This window comes from Pristiophorus japonicus, chromosome 2 (genome assembly GCF_044704955.1).
Source record: "Pristiophorus japonicus isolate sPriJap1 chromosome 2, sPriJap1.hap1, whole genome shotgun sequence".
In the NCBI taxonomy this organism is placed as follows: Eukaryota; Metazoa; Chordata; class Chondrichthyes; family Pristiophoridae; genus Pristiophorus; species Pristiophorus japonicus.
In genome coordinates, this window is record NC_091978.1 from 224,048,309 (window position 1) to 224,068,466 (window position 20,158).

General features: G+C 43.6%; 1 protein-coding gene across 7 annotated transcripts in view; it reads right to left on the bottom strand.

Moving 5' to 3' along the window:
- Positions 1–20,158, bottom strand: part of sec31a (SEC31 homolog A, COPII coat complex component) — a 147,437-nt gene that overhangs the window by 91,835 nt on the left and 35,444 nt on the right. For all 7 annotated transcript variants that reach the window (XM_070871009.1, XM_070871010.1, XM_070871006.1 and 4 more), the window contains exons 4-6: positions 19,425–19,623; positions 16,228–16,323; positions 3,029–3,169 (exon numbers count right to left, since the gene is read on the bottom strand). In XM_070871009.1, coding sequence (XP_070727110.1) covers positions 3,029–3,169; positions 16,228–16,323; positions 19,425–19,623 — 436 coding nt within the window. The remainder of the gene's footprint in view (positions 1–3,028; positions 3,170–16,227; positions 16,324–19,424; positions 19,624–20,158) is intronic.

Genomic DNA, 20,158 nt, shown 5'->3' on the forward strand with positions numbered 1-20,158 from the left:
GAGAGAAAGCAGAAAGGGGTACTGAGATGAATGATCAGCCATGATCTTATTGAATGGTGGTGCAGGCTCGAAGGGCCGAATGGCCTACTCCTGCACCTATTTTCTCTGTTTCTATCTTAACAAAATAACTTCGTTTTCGAATCGAAATGTACAGGGCAGGACTTACACGGCTGCAGTTACACGTCCGTAGATGACTCAGAGTCCACCACCAAGGGTGGTGAATACAAGGCTATTGACACCTTGTTGGCGCTGCGGGGGTGATCATCGTTTCCATTCATGCTGCTTCAAAGGATACGTTTGCAAGGGCTGTGGAACAATGGGACACCTCCAATGTATGTGCAGGCGTCCTGATAATCCTGCAAGCCACCATGTTGCAGAGGAGGACAGATCCACGGTGGATCACGACGAACCAGAGCCTTGGACCGAGGAGGCAGAGGTATAGGGGGTGCACACATTTACCACAAATTTTCCATGCCCTTATATTGCTTATATCCCTCTTTTCTGAAAGCAAGGTGATAAATATGAATGCATCGGCCTGCACCCAGAGATGGGTACTCATGTTGTCCGCATACAACTACGCCATCCGCCACAGGTCAGGCACAGAAAACTGTGCGGATGCTCTCAGCAGGCTGCCATTGCCCACCACCGGGGTGGAGATGGCACAGCCCACAGATTTAGTTATGATAATGGAAGCATTCGAGAGTGAGCAATCACCTGTTACCGCCCGACAGATTAGAATCTGGATGAGCCAGGACCCCTTACTGTCCTTAGTAAAAACTGAGTGGTCCACGGGAGTTGGTCTAATGTCCCTTTAGAGATGCAGGAAGAAATAAAGCCGTACCAACAGCGCAAAGATGAAATGTCTATATAGGCAGACTGCCTCCTATGGGGTAATCGGGTAGTGGTGCCAAAAAAGGGCAGGGACACTTTCATCAGTGATCTCCACAGCACCCACCCAGGCATCGTAATGATGAAAGCGATAGCCAGATCCCACGTGTGGTGACCTGGTATCGATGCAGACTTAAGAGTCCTGAGTGCACAAATGTAATACATGTTCACAGTTAAGCAATGCACCCAGGGAGGCGCCACTAAGTTTATGGTCCTGACCCTCCAAACCGTGGTCCAGGGTCCATGTCGACTATGCAGGCCCATTCTTGGGAAAAATGTTCTTAGTGGTTGTAGATGCGTACTCCAAATGGATTGAATGTGTGATAATGTCGGCAAGCACATCCGCTGCCACCATTGAAAGCTTACGGATTATGTTTGCCATGCACGGCCTGCCTGATGTCTTTGTAAGCGACAGTGGACCGTGCTTTACCACTGCCGAGTTCAAGAAGTTCATGACCCACAATGGAATCAAACATGTCACATCTGCCCTGTTTAAACCAGCGTCCAATGCTCAGGCAGAACGAGCAGTTCAAACAATCAAGCAGAGCTTGAAACGGGTAACTGAAGGCTCACTGCAGACTCGCTTATCCCGAGTCCTGCTTAGTTACCGCACAAGACTCCACTCGCTCACTGGGGTCCCTCCCACTGAACTGCTCATGAAAAGGGCACTGAAGACAAGGCTCTCATTAGTCCATCCTGCTCGACACGAACAGGTAGAGAGCAGGCGGCTTCAACAGAATACATATCATGATCGTACAAATGTGTAACGCGAAATTGTGATAAATGATCCTGTATTTGTGTTCAACTATGGACAAGGTCCCAAGTAGCTCCCTGGCACTGTTTTGGCCAAAGAGGGGAGTAGGGGATTTGTGGTCAAACTCTCAAATGGACTCACCTGCAGGAAACACTTGGACCAAACCAAACTCAGATTTATGGACTATCCAGAACAACCCACAATAGACTCCACCTTCTTCAACCCTCCAACACACACACACACAAGTGGCAACCGACCCAGCGCTTGACCACGAAGCAGAACCCATCACCCGCAGCAGCCCAGCAGGACTCACCACCCCCAGCAGCCCAGCAAGGGCCCAACAGACGACTCAACAACGCCAGCATTTGCACCGAGACGATCAGCCAGGGAAAGGAAGGCCCCAGATCAACTCACATTGTAAATAGTTACACTATTGACTTTACGGGGCCGGGGTGGGGGAATGTTGTTATGTATGTAAATCTGTAAATACCATGTCTAACCACCAGAGGGCTTATCCCCTGGAGTCCCAAGCAATCCCACAATCCCTTGGAAGCACCTGTATATAAGGAGGCCTCACAGGCTAGAGAGGCACTTTGAGATCTGTAATAAAGGATTACAGTCACACCTTATCTTGCAGTATCTAGTCTTGCTTTTTACTCAAGATCTAACAATAAGGACATCAGACACAAGTAAGAGAGTGACATTCTCTTCTTTACCATGCACAACGATACCAGAAAGCAACTTGCAGCTACTATTATACTAATTGGTATATATGTAGTCAGGGTTGATTTTCTGATGGGGTTCATTGTCGTGCTTATCTGAGAATTGCATAATTAATAATGGATTTTCTGGATTTCAATGGCTAAGAGCGAGGCTCCTCACCGTTAGTGCAAACTTGAAAATTACTCCCATCACACACATACTGAAAATAATCACACATTTGCTCAGGTTTCCATTTCTGAGTAAGACCCTGAGGCAGCTGGTGCGCTGCAAGAACAGACTGCGAAATCCTATCTGAACATGCAGTGTTGCTCGAGAGGTTTTATGCCTCCATTTCCCCCCCCCCCCCCAATGTTATACTGGATTAAATGTTGGTGCAGATGCAATACATTTTGTTTACACTGGATTTTCAAGAACCTATCGATTTAATGTGTATGTTGGTTTAACTGCATATTGGTATAGTAATGTTACATGCTGCAGGAACATCCTATTTTGTTGGTGCATTGAGGCATTGGTCGGGAGAAGGTGCCATTGGATTAGGTCACTGTTCTTGTTGAATAGCACCATTTCAACATTACAAAAAGTGCATATTAAAACTCTTTATTACAACTAAGCAATGCCGCAGGCTGCTCCAGATTACACGCATTTCCCAGAAAACCCACTTACTCGGTTGGTGTGGTCACTGACTTTCAAGATCGGTTCATTCTTCCGCAGGTCCCAAACAACAGCCCGACCACTTGGGTTAGCAGAAGCTAGAATATGCTGTACTTGCCTGTTCCAAGCAACACAACTGACGTCCTCAGGAGGCTGAGGAATAAAATAAATATTAAATCGTGGAGAATCAAAAGATACATGGTTACTCTTAACATCAGCACCTCTATTTAATGAAGAATGATGGCATTGCAAGATCCTATTAATCTGGAACAGAATTTCAGTTAAGATCGCTGGAAGGAAGAGCGTTCCATATGTACAGTGAAGACGAATTGAAAGTTGCAAATAGAATTCATCAGAGACTTGTTCAATTGTTCCATAATGCTGGCAGCTAAATCAGACAGAGGTTGTGCTCTTGGAAATAGTTTTGTAGTGATCTTCTAAACCTTTGTTACAATGATCACGAATGCTGTGCTCTGTGGTTTTGTGATTACAGTGACAGAAAAACTACCGTCAATAGACCAACCTGGTTTTCAGGCACATCAGTGTAACAGGCACAGTGATACAAATATGTCATCTGTTCACTCTACTGAAGTTGAGACAAAGGTTAGTATGTTGTGCTTTCTGAACACTTTAATCAAAATGGAAAGGGGTGAATGGGTTCTTGCAATATATAGGGCTCAATTTTCCCCAATGCTATGTTTTGGCATATTGCTAGAGTTACGCCCGTTTTCTTGGCCCCAACTACTCCAAAGAAAAATAGGTTGCAACTTTCTCAGTTCTATTTTTTGAATTTGACGCCGCACAGCCTGTCCTGTAACTTTGGGGGGCTTAACGTCTGCGGCAAAAAAATGCCCCCCCCCCCCCCCCCGTTCTGCGTATGCGCGGGGAAAAAAAGGACATTTTTGACGTGATTGCTATGGGCGCGCATGCCCAGTACAGCTCCCGGTCTTCATTCGGCCATTTTTAAAGAGCCAGTTGTGTGAGAGAACTTTAATTCTCATTGGAAAAATCGGAGCTGCAATACAAGATGCAACGCGGCTCAAGGACCAAGAATTTCTTACAGGATGAAGTGGAGGCACTAGTTACTGTAATTGAGGCCAGATGGCACGAGCTGGACACCAGCAGAGGTCACACAAAAGTTTCAGCAAAAAAAATGAAGAAACGCTGGAACCAACTTGCAGAAGATTACTGATCAATGATGACCACCCGAGGTCTGGAAGCCAGTGCAAAAAGTGGCAGTGTAGTTAGTGCAAATAATATTTTCATTTATTCAATGGATTTGCAATTGTAAATGTGACCAGCTTTATATGTGCCACCCAGCAAAAATAGATCCTCTCTAAAAAGTTATATTTTCATCTTTGCAGAGGAAAGTGGCACACAACAAACTGGAAAGAACTCGAACAGGAGGAGGTCTGGCAAATCTGTACCCTCTGACACCCTTGGAAGACAGGGTTGCTGCTTTGATGGGTCCTGCCTGGAGAAAAGCAACCACCACTGCACAAGCTGGGCCCACACTCGAGGGAGAGGGTAAGTCTTGCAAATTGCAGTCTGGCTTTGCTAAATGTTAAGTACTGTGCGGGCTAGCCACGCTTCAGTTCATGGGGATGTCTCAGTCAGCTATGCTTCCATTGATGCAAAGTGCTACCATTCATCGTGGTCCTTCAAATGAGCCTGCTGCCTGCGCTGTGTGAGCCTAGTCATGCCACCCTTTCCCCTCCTCTGCTACTAACCATTTGTCTGTTCTGTTATATTTTTCAGAACTTAAGGTCAACCCGGACGATGCAGATGATGATTCAGACTCGGACAGGCCAGAAGAGGAGAACATCTTCCTCCAATCCCACCTTCCAGACCAAGAGCATGGGGGTGAAGGGGAGGTGATGGATGAAGCCCACCTGTTGTGCTCACTTTGGATGAGGTGCAGTGCCGCCCATTGAGGTGCCAGCCTCTTTCCTGAGTGGTACGAGTGTTGGGACATTCCATGGTTTCCCACCGTCAGAGGCTGGGGATTCTATTGGGGTGCAGCGACGCACACCAGGGCCCCACCGTCCAAGGCTGCAGATCCCAGTGGGATGCAGCGAGCCACACCCTGGGTGAAGAGCGGAAGGAGAGCTCTCCTGAGGTACAGGATGGAACAGATGTGGTTCAGATGATGGCAATGAGTGGGAAGAGTATTGACCTTATATGATCACTCCTGGACTCCATCAGTGGGGTGGATGATGAAGTATCGGGACTGTCGGGAGAAGTAACAACACGCTCACGAGTAATGGGAAAGCTGTCCGGGAACATGAGGGAGGGAATGTCTCAGGCAGCGGATACAATGTCGGGGCACCTGAGGGAGGGAATGTTGCAGGTAGTTGATACACTGTCAGGGTACATGAGGAAGGGAATGTCGGAGTTAGCTGCTGCAATAAGGGAACACGCCCAGACTCTGCGCCCATTGACAGAATTAACTGCCACTCCCACTTCAATCCCCGGACCAACCTCTGAAGAGGCCCAAGCCGAACCCTCCATATTACCACCTGCTCCCCGCCCCACCATCAAGAAGTGCGTATTACCAAAGATGTTCGAAAGAATAAGCTTGGTATCAACCCGAGAAACGCTGTGCCACCTCCTGTGGGCAGGGGTGGAGTCAACAAGATCAAGCACAGCAGGCGGTCTTAAAATAAGGTGGAGGAGAGATGGGTGCAGCCTTTCTTTGCTGCTTCTGTTATTATTATTATTGTTGTTACTGTTGTTACTGTCCTCAAATTAAAAGATTTTTCTAAGTTATATAAATTTACAAGTTTAAAAGTTTGTAAGTGATTGTAAAGTTTTTAAGTGATCTTAAGAGTTTGTAAGAAATGTTAACTGAAAACTTTAATTAAAATATTCTTGTATCGAACTTTAAAGTTATGTACAAACAAATATTTGTTAAACTTTTGAATAAAATATATTTTACATTATAACTGAAGCATTTCCATTATTAACACAACTATTTGAAGTAAAGAAGAATCATTTCCTGAGCAGAGAAAGTGGAGATCGAGCTAGACAGGCAGCAACGAGAGGGCATCATCGCACTGGTGGAGTTTGTGGAGGCTATCAAGTAACGATTAACTGTTTTTCATAGAAACATAGAAAATAGGTGCAGGAGTAGGCCATTCGGCCCTTTGAGCCTGCACCGCCATTCAATGAGTTCATGGCTGAACATGCAACTTCAGTACCCCATTCCTGCTTTCTCGCCATACCCCTTGATCCCCCTAGTAGTAAGGACTTCATCTAACTCCTTTTTGAATATATTTAGTGAATTGGCCTCAACAACTTTCTGTGGTAGAGAATTCCACAGGTTCACCACTCTCTGGGTGAAGAAGTTTCTCCTCATCTCGGTCCTAAATGGCTTACCCCTTATCCTCAGACTGTGACCCCTGTTTCTGGACTTCCCCAACATTGGGAACATTCTTCCTGCATCGAACCTGTCTAAACCCGTCAGAATTTTAAACGTTTCTATGAGATCCCCTCTCATTCTTCTGAACTCCAGTGAATACAAGCCCAGTTGATCCAGTCTTTCTTGATATGTCAGCCCCTCCTTCCCGGAATCAGTCTGGTGAACCTTCACTGCACTCCCTCAATAGCAAGAATGTCCTTCCTCAAATTAGGAGACCAAAACTGTACATAATACTCCAGATATGGCCTCACCAAGGCCCTGTACAACTGTAGTAACACCTCCCTGCCCCTGTACTCAAATCCTCTCGCTTTGATGGCCAACATGCCATTTGCTTTCTTAACCGCCTGCTGTACCTGCATGCCAACCTTCAATGACTGATGTACCATGACACCCAGGTCTCGTTGCACCTCCCCTTTTCCTAATCTGTCACCATTCAGATAATAGTCTGTCTCTCTCTCTGTTTTTACAACCAAAGTAGATAACCTCATATTTATCCACATTATACTTCATCTGCCATGCACTTGCCCACTCACCTAACCTATCCAAGTCACTCTGCAGCCTCATAGCATCCTCCTCGCAGCTCACACTGCCACCCAACTTGGTGTCATCTGCAAATTTGGAGATACTACATTTAATCCACTCGTCTAAATCATTAATGTACAATGTAAACAGCTGGGGCCCCAGCACAGAACCTTGCGGTACCCCACTAGTCACTGCCTGCCATTCTGAAAGTACCCATTTACTCTTACTCTTTGCTTCCTGCCTGCCAACTAGTTCTCAATCCACGTCAGCACACTACCCCCAATCCCATGTGCTTTAACTTTGCACATTAATCTCTTGTGTGGGATCTTGTCAAGAGCTTCTGAAAGTCCAAATACACCACATTAACTGGTTCTCCCTTGTCCACTCTACTGGAAACATCCTCAAAAAATTCCAGAAGGTTTGTCAAGCATGATTTCCCTTTCACAAATCCATGCTGACTTGTCTTTCCAAATGCGCTGCTCTGACATCCTTAATAATTGATTCCATCATTTTACCCACTACCGATGTCAGGCTGACCGGTCTATAATTCCGTTTTCTCTCTCCCTCCTTTTTTAAAAAGTGGGGTTACATTGGCTACCCTCCACCCCATATAGGAACTGATCCAGAGTCTATGGAATGTTGGAAAATGACTGTCAATGCATTCGCTATTTCCAAGGCCACCTCCTTAAGTACTCTGGGATGCAGACCATCAGGCCCTGGGGATTTATTGGCCTTCAATCCCATCAATTTCCCCAACACAATTTCCTGACTAATAAGGATTTCCCTCAGTTCCTCCTTCTTACTGGACCCTCTGACCCCTTTTATATCTGGAAGGTTGTTTGTGTCCTCCTTAGTGAATACCGAACCAAAGTACTTGTTCAATTGGTCCGCCATTTCTTTGTTCCCAGTTATGACTTCCCCTGATCCTGACTGCAGGGGACCTACGTTTGTCTTTACTAACCTTTTTCTCTTCATATATCTATGGAAGCTATAGCTGTCCATTTTAATGTTCCCTGCAAGCTTCCTCTTGTACTCTATTTTCCCTGCCCTAATTAAACCCTTTGTCCTCCTCTGCTGAGTTCTAAATTTCTCCCAGTCCCCGGGTTCGCTGCTATTTCTGGCCAATTTGTATGCCACTTCCTTGGCATTAATAATATCCCTTACTTCCCTTGATAGCCACGGTTGAGCCACCTTCCCTTTTTTATTTTTACGCCAGACAGGGATGTACAATTGTTGTAGTTCACACATGCAGTCTCTAAATGTCTGCCATTGCCCATAAGTATCATTCGCCAATTTATCCTAGCCAATTCACGCCTCATACCTTCAAAGTTACCCTTCTTTAAGTTCTGGACCATGGTCGCTGAATGAACTTTTCATTCTCCATCCTGATGTAGAATTCCACCATATTATGGTCACTCTTCCCCAAGGGGCCTCGCACAACGAGATTGCTAATTAATCCTCTCACATTACACAACACCCAGTCTAAGATGGCCTCCCCCCTAGTTGGTTCCTCAACATATTTGTCTAGAAAACCATCCCTTATGCACTCCAGGAAATCATCCTCCACCATATTGTTTCCAGTTTGGTTAGCCCAATCTATATGCATATTCAAGTTACCCATGATAACTGCTGCACCTTTATTGCATGCACCCCTAATTTCCTGTTTGATGCCCTCCCCAACATCACTACTACTGTTTGGAGGTCTGTACACAACTCCCACTAGCATTTTCTGCCCTTTGGTATTCTGTAGTACCACCCATACCGATTCCACATTATCCAAGCTAATGTCTTTCCTTACAATTGCATTAATTTCCTCTTTAACCAGCAACGCCACCCCGCCTCCTTTTCCTTTCTGTCTATCCTTCCTAAATGTTGAATACCGTTGGATGTTGAGTTCCCAGCCTTGGTCACCCTGGAGCCATATCTCTGTGATACCAACCACATCGTATCTGTTAATTGCTATCTGCACAGTTAATTGGTCCACCTTATTCCGAATACTCCGCGCATTGAGGCACAGAGCCTTCAGGCTTGTCTTTGTCACACACTTTGACCCTTTAGAATTTTGCTGCAAAGGGGCCCTTTTTGTTTTTTGCCTTGGGTTTCTCTGCCCTGCACTTTTACTCATCTCCTTTCTGTCTTTTGCTTCTGTCTCCATTTTGTTTCCCTCTGTCTCCCTGCATTGGTTCCCATCCCCCTGCCATATTAGTCTAACTCCTCCCCAACAGCACGAGCAAACACTCCTCCTAGGACATTGGTTCTGGTCCTGCCTAGGTGCAGACCATCCGGTTTGTACTGGTCCCACCAACCCCAGAACGAGTTCCAATGCCCCAGGAATTTGAATCCCTCCCTGCTGCACCACTGCTCAAGCTCCGTATACATCTGAGCTATCCTGCGATTCCTACTCTGACTAGCACGTGGCACTGGTAGCAATCCCGAGATTATTACTTTTAAGGTCCTACTTTTTAAATTTAGTTCCTAGCTCCTTAAATTTATTTCGTAGGACCTCATCCCGTTTTTTACCTATATCGTTGGTACCAATATGGTACCACGACAACTGGCTGTTCACCCTCCCTTTTCAGAACGTCCTGCACCCACTCCGAGACATCCTTTTCGCTGCAGGACCAGTACCCGCTACCGAAGGCAAACGACATATTTGCGATGCTGGCAGGAGGAAAGACGTTCACCAAAGTTGGACCTGACCTCGGCCTACATGACGCAAGAGCTGGTGGAATCTTCGAAAGGCCTCACCTGCATCAACACGCACAAAGGTCTGTTCATCTACAATAGATGCCCATTTGGGATTCGATCGGCTGCGGCTATTTTTCAAAGGAACATGGAGAGTCTGCTAAAGTCGGTTCCGCGCACCGTGGTTTTCCAGGACGACATATTGATCACAGGTCGGGACACCATCGAACACTTGCAGAACATTGAAGAGGTTCTAAGTCAGCTAGATTGTATGGGACTCGGGTTGAAACGCTCGAAGTGTGTTTTCCTGGCGCCAGAGGTCAAGTTCTTAGGGAGAAGAATCGCGGCAGACGGCATCAGACTCACCGACGCCAAGACGGAGGCCATCAAGAACTCGCCGAGACCACAGAACGTGACGGAACTGCGGTCGTTCCTTGGACTCCTCAATTATTTTGGTAATTTCCTACCCAGGTTAAGCACCTTGCTAGAACCTCTACATGTGTTGCTACGCAAGGGAGATGACTGGGTATGGGGGAAATCACAAGAGACAGCTTTTGATAAATCCCGAAATCTGTTATGTTCCAACAAACTGCTTGTCCTGTAAGATCCTTGTAAATGTTTAGTGCTAGCTTGCGATGCGTCTTTGTACGGGGTCGGGTGTGTGTTACAACAAGCAAACGAATTGGAAACATTGCAAACGGTCGCTTATGTGTCCAGGAGTTTGTCCAAGGCCGAAAGGGCCTACAGCATGATTGAAAAAGCTCTGGAATGCGTTTACGGGGTGAAAAAAACCCATCAGTATCTGTTTGGGCTTAAGTTCGAGTTAGAAACTGACCATAAGCCGCTTATATCGCTATTCTCAGAGATTAAAGGCATCAATATCAATGCCTCTGCTCGCATCCAAAGATGGGCGCTCACGCTGACTGCATATAACTATGTAATTCGCCACAGGCTAGGCCAAGAGAACTGTGCTGACACCCTCAGTCGGCTACCACTGCCCACCACCGGGGTGGAAATGGCACAGCCTGCAAACTTGCTCTTGGTGATGGATACATTTGAAAACAAAACGTCACCCGTTAAGGCCCGCCAGATCAGGACCTGGACCAGCCAGGATTCCTTACTGTCCTTTGTAAAAAACTGTATCCTCCATGGGAGCTGGTCCAGCGTCCCAGCGGAGATGCATGAAGAGATCAAGCCATTCCAGCGGCGTAAAGACGAAATGTCCGTACAGGCGGACTGTCTTTTGTGGGGTAATCGCATGGTTTTGCCCAAGAAAGGCAGGGAAATGTTCATACACGACCTACACAGTACCCACCTAGGCATAGTAATGATGAAACTATAGCCAGATCCCATGTGTGGTTGCCCGGATCGACTCAGATTTGGAGTCTTGCATGCGCCAATGCAACACTTGCTCTCAACTGAGCAATGTACCCAGGGAGGCACCGTTAAGTTTGTGGTCATGGCCCTCCAAACCGTGGTCTAGGATCCACGTTGACTTCGCTGGTCCGTTTCTAGGCAAAATGTTCTTGGTTGTTGTGGATGTTTATTCTAAGTGGATTGAGTGTCTGTAAGCACATCCACTGCCACCATCGACAGCCTACAAGCCATGTTTGCCACGCACGGCCTGCCTGACGTCCTTGTCAGCGACAACGGGCCGTGCTTCACCAGTGCTGAATTCAAGGAATTCATGACCCGCAATGAGATCAAGCAAGTCACATCTGCCCCGTTCAAGCCCACATCCAACAGTCAGGCAGAACGGGCAGTCCAAAACATCAAGCAAAGCTTGAAACGCGTGTCGGAAGGCTACCTGCAAACCTGCCTGTCCCGAGTCCTGCTCAGCTACCGCACAAGACCCCATTCGCTCACCGGGGTTCCCCCAGCCGAGCTGCTCATGAAAAGGGCACTCAAGACAAGGCTCTCTCTCGTCCACCCTGATCTCCATGATCACGTCGAGGGCAGGCGGCATCAACAAAGCATGTACCATGATCGCGCAAATTTGTCACGCGATATTGAAGTCAATGACCCTATATTTGTACTCAACTATGGACATGGTCCCAAATGGCTTGCTGGCACTGTCATAGCCAAAGAAGGGAGTAGGGGGTTTCAGGTAAAACTCGCAAATGGACTAACTTGCAGAAAGCATTTGGACCAAACCAAACTGCGATTCACAGACAGCCACGAGCAACCTGAAGAGGACACCATCAACTTTGACCTTCCGACACAAGTGGCAACCGACATCACGGTTGACCACGAAGCTGAACTCATTATCCCTAGAAGCCCGGCAAGGCCAGCTGCACAGCAGCCAGCGAAGAACCAACCAACTCACCCACACCTGCATTTGTACCGAGACAATCGACTAGGGAGCGAAAAGCCCCAGATCGTCTCACCCTGTTAATAAGTGTACTATTGACTTCACGGGGGAGTGATGTTATGTATTTAACCCCTTGTAACCTGTATTACACTAACACCAAAGGGCCTACCTGTTGGAGTCCCAAGGGATCCCAGCATCCCTTGGGAGCATTGTATCTAAGCAGGCCTCCCATACTGTACCAGGACTCTGGAGTTAGAATAAGGAGACTAAGGTCACACTTACTCACGTCTACAGTACTCAATCACATTACTTTATTCTGGGCATAACACAAACCCCTCATGATTTTGAACACCACTGTCAAATCGCTTCTCAATCTTCTCTGCTCCAAGGAGAACAACCCCAGCTTCGCCAGTCTATCAACATAACTGAAGTCTCTCATTCCTGGAATCATTCTTGTAAATCTTCTCTGAACCTTCTCCAAGGCCTTCACATCCTTCCTAAAGTACAGTGCTCCAGTTGGGGCCAAACCACTGTTTTACACAGGTTCATCATAATTTCAGTTTCGAAAACTCCAATTGTGCCAACATCCACAATCTTTTGGGGGAAGTGAGTTCCAGATTTCTACTACATTGTGTGTGAAAAGTTGCTTCCTGATTTTGCTCCTGAATGGCCTAGCTGTAATTTGACGATGATGTCTCCTTGTTCTGGATTTCCCCACCCGAGGACATTGTTTCTCCGTATCTACCCTATCGAATCTCTAACATTTTAAACATCTCCATCGGATCACCTATCAATCTCCTATACTGAAGGGAAAACAAGCCAAATTTATGCAACCTGTCTTCATAATGTAACTATTTGAGCCTGGTATCATTCTGGTGATTCTGCTCATAGTCTCCTCCAGGGCCAACATATACTCCCTGAGGTGCAGTGCCCAAAGCTCAATGCAGCACTCCAGATGGGAACTAATTAAGGCTCTGTACAATTGAAGCAGTTCCTACTCCTGTTCTTATTATAGTTTCGCCAGCATCCACCTTCAATGGACTTACATTCCCTTTTACCATTCTCTTTATCTTAATATATTTATAAAAAGCTTTGTTGTTAGCTTTAATAGCACTTGCAATTCTTTTCATATTCCCTTTTTGCAGCTCGTGACTTTCTTTGCATCCCTTTGTTGCTTTAAATAGGTCTCCCGGTCCACTGCATTTCCATTTTTTCTTGTATCTGTGTGAGCCTTTTCTTTAGCTTGATACTGTCTTTTACCTCATTTTTTGACCATGTTTCTTTAACTACTCAAGTTGAGCCTTTCCCTTTTAGGGGTTAATATTACACAATATATTCCAATAATAATACCAGTGTGGTTTCAGTTGCATAATATAATTTGTTTATTAGTTCTTTTACATGCAATTAAGTTTTAATTATATTTTTAGTATTAGTTTACAAAAATCAATTTTCATTCATGATGTTTTTAGTTATTGTTACAGTTAACAAAAAACAAATCACATAGAATGGTACAGCACAGAAGGAGGCCATTCAGCCCATTGAGTTTGTGCTGGCTCTTTTGAAGAACAATCCAGTTAATTCCTATTCACCTGCTCTTCCCCACCATATCCCTGCAATTTTTCTCTCCTTCAAGTATTTATTCAATTCCCTTAAAGGTTACTATGGAAGCTGTATCCACCACCCTACCAGATATCACATTCCAACTCCTAACCACTCGTTGTGTAAAAATGTTTTTCCTTGTGCTGCCTCTGGTTCTTTTGTCATCCCTTCAATCTGTGCTCTCTGATTATCAACCCTTCAGCCACTGGAAACAGTTTATCGTTATTTACTCAATCTAAACCCTTCATTATTTTAAATGCCTCTATCAAATCTCCTCTTAGTGTTCTCCCAAGGAGAACCCCTCCAGCTTCTCCACTCTATGTAACTGTAATCTCTCATCCTTGGAATCATCCCAGTAAATCTCCTAAAAAAAGCTTTAAATCAAGATGGATTCTGAATACTTGTTGCTAACTTCCCCTCTTTAAATGTTCAAACCACAAGTGTTTACCATAAAATCTACTGCATTAGTCACACCGTTAACCTTTGTGTTTCTTTTAAATCTAGACAAGACCTCTCACAGTGATAAAAAACACAAAAGACACAAGCATTTATTTAATTCTGGAAGGCAATACTCTGCTTTTCACTAAAGTACAAGTCACACAGGTTCACTTATCATTAAAGACCTGTATTAGATTTTATGGTACGCTCTAATGGTGGCTCAGTGGGTAGCACTCTCGCCTCTGAGTCAGAAGGTTGTGGGTTCAAGTCCCACTCCAGGGACTTGAGCACAAAAATCTAGGCTGACACTCCACTGTAGATGGTGCCGACTTTCAGATGAGACATTAAACCGAGGCCCTGTCTGCTCGCTCAAGTGGACGTAAATGATTGCATGGCACTATTTCGAAGAGGAGCAGGGGAGTTATCCCCAGTGTCCTGGTTAATATTTATCCCTCAATCAACATAACAAAAACAGATTATCTGGTCATTAGCACATTGCTGTTTGTGGGAGCTTGCTGTGCGCAAATTGTCTGGCGCGTTTCCTACATTACAACAGTGACTACACTTCAAAGGTACTTCGTTGGCTGGAAAGTGCTTGGAGACGTCCGGTGGTCGTGAAAGGCGCTATATAAATTCATGTCTTTTTTTTTTAAAGTCTTTCTAATGCAATTTATAGGAATCTGAAACAACTACTGTACTGAAATTAAGTGTATGTCTTAGGCCAGCAGTATTACTTATAATCCAGATTCTGTGGTAAATGTACAGATGTGATGGATTGCCAGTGTATACATTTAAAAAGGAATGTAGAGTACAGTAAACTTACACAACTTCATAAATTTCAGCTCTTGGCTAGCATTTCTTAAGAAATAATCACAAAAGAACATGAATACAATATAAATAAAATAAAGATGGAAAGTATGTTGTGATGAAATGCACATAAAATCTCAGAGAAAGGCAATGTCAAAGTCTAATCAGCAGTGGTTGAAGAGCAAAGAAAAACATTGTTCTCGAAAGAATAATCAAAAATAGAAATTAATCGACCAGTCCCAATCTGCATTAAAGCATCGTGAAGCTGCACCAGAATCTGATGGCACCTCAGTAATTTCACATCAGTCAGTAACATATAGGAACTATAAAGTCCCAAATAAAATAACGTCACATTCACAGTCAGGGAAGATTTCTTATGTTTGTTGATTAAGCAAAATCATAAGCAGGAGTAAGAAACTTTCCTCTAATATTCCTGTCTTGATAATGGTTTAACATTGTACTTTTCTTTAATTCTCCATTGGTTCCATAGGTGAATTTACTCGGTGCTACGACACTGAACAGTGCAGGCTAGGAAGGGGCAAGTTACACCCCTGGCCTGCACGGAGTTAAGTAATCACAGCTAGAGTAACTATAAATGACCTCAGCATCTCTGGGCTAGGGAGAAGGGGGGAGGGGAATTATCCATGGTCCCTGCAATTGATCCAGTGACCTCTGTTAGAAAATGGGCAGGTGATGAGTGCTGGGCTGTTGTGATGACCTGAATTTGTTCAATAATCTGTCAGCATTAAAGTGTTCGGCAAGAATTCAAATGTTTATCATTACAAGGAACAAGTACTTGATATTGATAGACCCAGGGTTCAAAGCACAAACAAGTCACAGCATGTTCCTTTTCAATTGCACCCTAAGATGAGAAGTAATCATATGTCGTTTTTTTTAAGTTAATTGCAATGACCTATTGTTTCTTGAAAGCGCACAAACAGGACAGGTGTGCAGCTCTGAGTGGGGCCATTTGTAAAAAATTCTGATACCCTTTAATCAATTTGATTAAAATCCTGCAACACGTTAATATTGATGGCCACAGAAAACTGTGACCTAGATTCAAGCATTATATTCGAGTTGTGGAGGGAGAGGTACTAATAAAGATTGCACTTGTAGATATTGAGGCCGATTGAAAAACAGCAAGTTAGACAAACTAATATATCATTACTTCCGTCCATGATGATAGTGAGCCAAAACTGCAATCACTAATAATTAGTATTTTTAATCAAGATAAAATGAAGTGGGTGAGTATTCCTTGAATGCATTTTAATTGGAATGACTAGTTACTGCTGCTTTGAAAAACACTGATTATCACTCGTGGATGGCATTCATAATGAGAGCAGGAAATACTCTTTGTACCTATTTCCCAACACTGCCAGAAATGAAGAGTTGATTAAATACAAGGAAACATTCATGGAATAAACATACCTGAGATTTTGATCCAGGTGTCATTGGAGTACCAAAATTATTCAAATCCCAGATGTAGATTTCAGACTCGTTGGCTCCTGAAGCCACAAGGTTATTCTGGTCAAAAGAAGCGATTAACATTTTATCAAATATTCAGGAAATGTTACCTCAAATACTTTGAGCAAAGCAAGTTACACGGTTACATTATCCCACTAACCCTTTCAGTTAAAAACAGAAATTATTTGAAATGCACAAGTCAATCAGTTGAAAAAAAGAAACATTTCAGACGTCATCTGTCTGATTAGCAGTTCTAATAAAGAATTACACCTGAAGAATTGATTGACCTTTCCTCTTTCAGATGCTGGGTAACGAGGTCATGCATTTCTAGTTTTATTTCAGATTTGCAGGCTTTTCTTTTTTTGCCTCCATCTTTTACAGGCGGCATTTTGTTACAATATACATCATTCTAGAAGTTGACTTAAGTGTAGGAGATAAAGAAGCTGTGAATGCAGGAAACCTTAAAGGAGAACTGACGATGCGGGAAATATATGGCATAGCCATCAGCATCTGAAAAGACAGGCACTGGACCTCGTATCTCTCTGATGCTTTAAATGCCTTGCTGAGTTGTTTTCACCTTTTATCTTTTTCTTATTGCCTTTTACCAAAGCCTCGATTTTAAAATTGTCATCCTAATGTTCAAATCCCTCCATGGCCTCATCCTTATCTCTGCAACCTCCTCCAGCCCTACAAGAATTCTGCGTTCCTACAACTCTGGCTTGTTGTGCATTCCCATTCCCTTCACCCTACCATTCATGACCTTGTCATCAGCACCCATGGCCCCAAGTTCTGGAATTCTCTTCTAAATCTCTCTGCCTCTCTCTTCCTTTAAGACCCTCCTTAAAACCTATCTCTCTGACCAAGCCTTTTGTCACCTATCCCAAGATCTCCTCCTTTGGCTCGGTGTTAATCTCTGTCTGATTACACACCTGGGGTGTTTTACTACATTAAAAGGCATGATATAAATGTTAAATTGTTCTTCTCACTGATGATTGGGAAGACCGTTGTATAAAATCCAGCACTCGTTCACTTCTTTCCATCTTAAGAAAAACTTGCAGGCATTCTCTGCCAACAATTAGCACACCAGACTGTTAAACATTACATATCGTTCTTGCCTCCCCTTTGTTTGGTTAAGTCCTATAAAGGTGCTAATTTTCTTCTAGTTTCCAAAACTGACAAAAGGTTTATCCGCAAAATTTTAACCTGTCTTTTCACTTTTCAGATGCTGATAGACCTATTGTGTACTTCCAAGAATGTTTTGTTTTATGTCACAATAATATAACTAGTTGCCATAGTCTCTAATAACATTACTTCAAAGACACCTTCGTAACTAAACTCTACGCAGCTTTCTGTATTATTACAACTGCTTGTAAACAAAAAGATTTAAGGACAGGTTTAGTCGTTAAAAACATTGACTGCTGAATTCCTAACTTCTCAGCAACGATTGACACTAGTGTTCAGGGTTCACCCTGGGAGGACGGGAGCAGTTCGCCAGCCTTGGTCAGGTCATCTAGGAAAGGAATAAGGTGCTGTCTATGAGCTGTAATCAGCAGAATGTTCAGTCACACCACTGTCAAACCAGACTTTTTTTTTTGAGGGATAGAAAGTAGTACTTGTTTTTCTCCTTTCTTCTTTGAGAAGTTCCCATGCATTCACTCCCAGACTGAGAAGGCAAGGAGATGACCTACTCACAGGCTCTGGGGAAAATGTCCAGAAGTCAAAATGTTCAGCAGATCATCAAAAGAGCACAGTTGAGATTGGGAATCCAACATGGTGAAATCTAGGACATGAGCAGTATCTTACCCACTGAGGGGCAATGTGACTTAAAAAAAAATTATACAATAAGTTTACACATGGTTTGATACAGAATATATGCTATAATTGGATATATACTTAAACTGGAAAGATTTGCAGGGCTATTGCGAAAGAGCAGGGGACTAATTGTACAGCTCTTTCAAAGAGCCGGCACAGGCACAATGGGCCAAGTGGCCTCCTTCTGTGCCATATCATTCTATGAAAATAGATGTCACCTTACTGGCAGCTACATATAATCAAGGCCATATATATTTATATGAAAAAGAAAAAACTGGAAATGCTGGGATTATAAAATAAAAACAAAAGATGCTGGAATTACATGTCAGGTCAGTCAGCATCTGTAATGGTATAAAGACAGATGATGACATTTTAGGCTAGTAGCTTTCATCAGAATGAAGGATGAGAGATAAACAGGCATTTTTGGTAAGGTTGGAAAAAAAAAATTAAAAGGGAAGGTGGTGAAAATCAACAGACACATCAATAACAGAGAAGGAGCCAATGTGTTAAATGACCTGCAAACTGCCAAATATAAAATAGTTAGGTGTAATGTATGCACCTGTCAGTGTGTTCATTGGTTTGAAGAGCTGTTGCATCATGAGTGGCTTAGCCTTTGTTAATAAACCAATTAATTCTGAATAGCAATGTGTTGCTATGAATTCTTAAGCAAAGAACCCATGAAGCAAATACATTACAAAGATCAGTGAGATAGGCAGACATATGGAAAGGACAAAAGAATTTGCAAATATTTGGGGGGTGGGTGGTTGAAAAGACACGAGAGGCCGATATGAGGCAGAAACATGAGAGATAAGGAAAAGATAAAGAGGGGGAAAACGTAAAAGCCGTGGATGCAGCAGAAATAAAATGAAACATAAAATGCAATTGAAGTACCGTAGATCTGCCAATCATGTAAAGAGAAAAAGACAGGCCCACAGTAAGGGCACAGGCCCCCACCAGCAACGTGCTTGGACAAAGTGTCTCTGACCCAAATGTAAACCCACTTTCTCCTCTTCCCAGACACTGACAGACACCTAAACTGGGATTGATTTATGCTGACACTGTACAAAAGTAGGAACATATCAATTGCCAGATGAAACGTTTGCCTTCCATCATCCTGATAATCACATGATACACCAATAATGGAGTTGCTGATTCATCATGGCAATCAATCTTTATCAATTAATCTACAACAGACCAAGACAGGAGTGGAGGAAAACCCTCAGTTGTATAAAACTTTGAGACCCAAAGGTCCAAAGTCATCCATTCCTCCTATAAAATTACTCCTTCACCAAAGGTTTTTCAAATATATAAGTTAAGAAGTAGATATTCTGAATTTTCTGCCAACTTACCTGAAAAGGATTGAAATCAAGTGCTCGAACTGGACCAGTGTGAGTGTCATTCTGGCCAATCACAACATCCTCTCCTCCTGCTATAATTTCAGATGGATTGTACAGAATGATATTCCCATTTTCACCACCAGCAATGAGGACACCAGAAGATAGGTCATCAGTTGTGTTTGTATGAGCACCCCAAATCAGTTTATGGTACCTATGAAACAAATAAAAATAAATATGTATGATAGCACAGAACCATACAGACCAAAAACATCCCAGACTGACTTCTAATTTGAATTGAAAAAGCTGATCTTTGGCACAACTGGTCTACGCCAGCTTTTATGCCCCACACGAGTCACTCTTCATTTAACCTCATCAGCATATTCTTTTATTCCTTTCTCCCTTATGTGTTCACCTTAAATGCATCTTTGCTATTTGCCACAACTCCTCCTTGTGGTAGTGCCTTCCACAGTCTTATCACTCTTTGGTTAAAGAAGTTTCTACTGAATTCCCTACTGGACTTATTACTGACTATTTTATATTGATGACCTCGAATTTTGGATTCTCCCACAAGTGGAAACATTTTCTCTACGGTTACATTATCAAACTCTTCGTTATCTTAAAGATCTCTACCAGGTCACCCCCAATCTCCCTCCAGACTTTTACCAGAGAAAGAATCCCAGCTTGTTCAACCTTTCCTGTTAAGTATATCTACCCTATTCTGTGCATCTTCTCAGGTGCCTTTATAA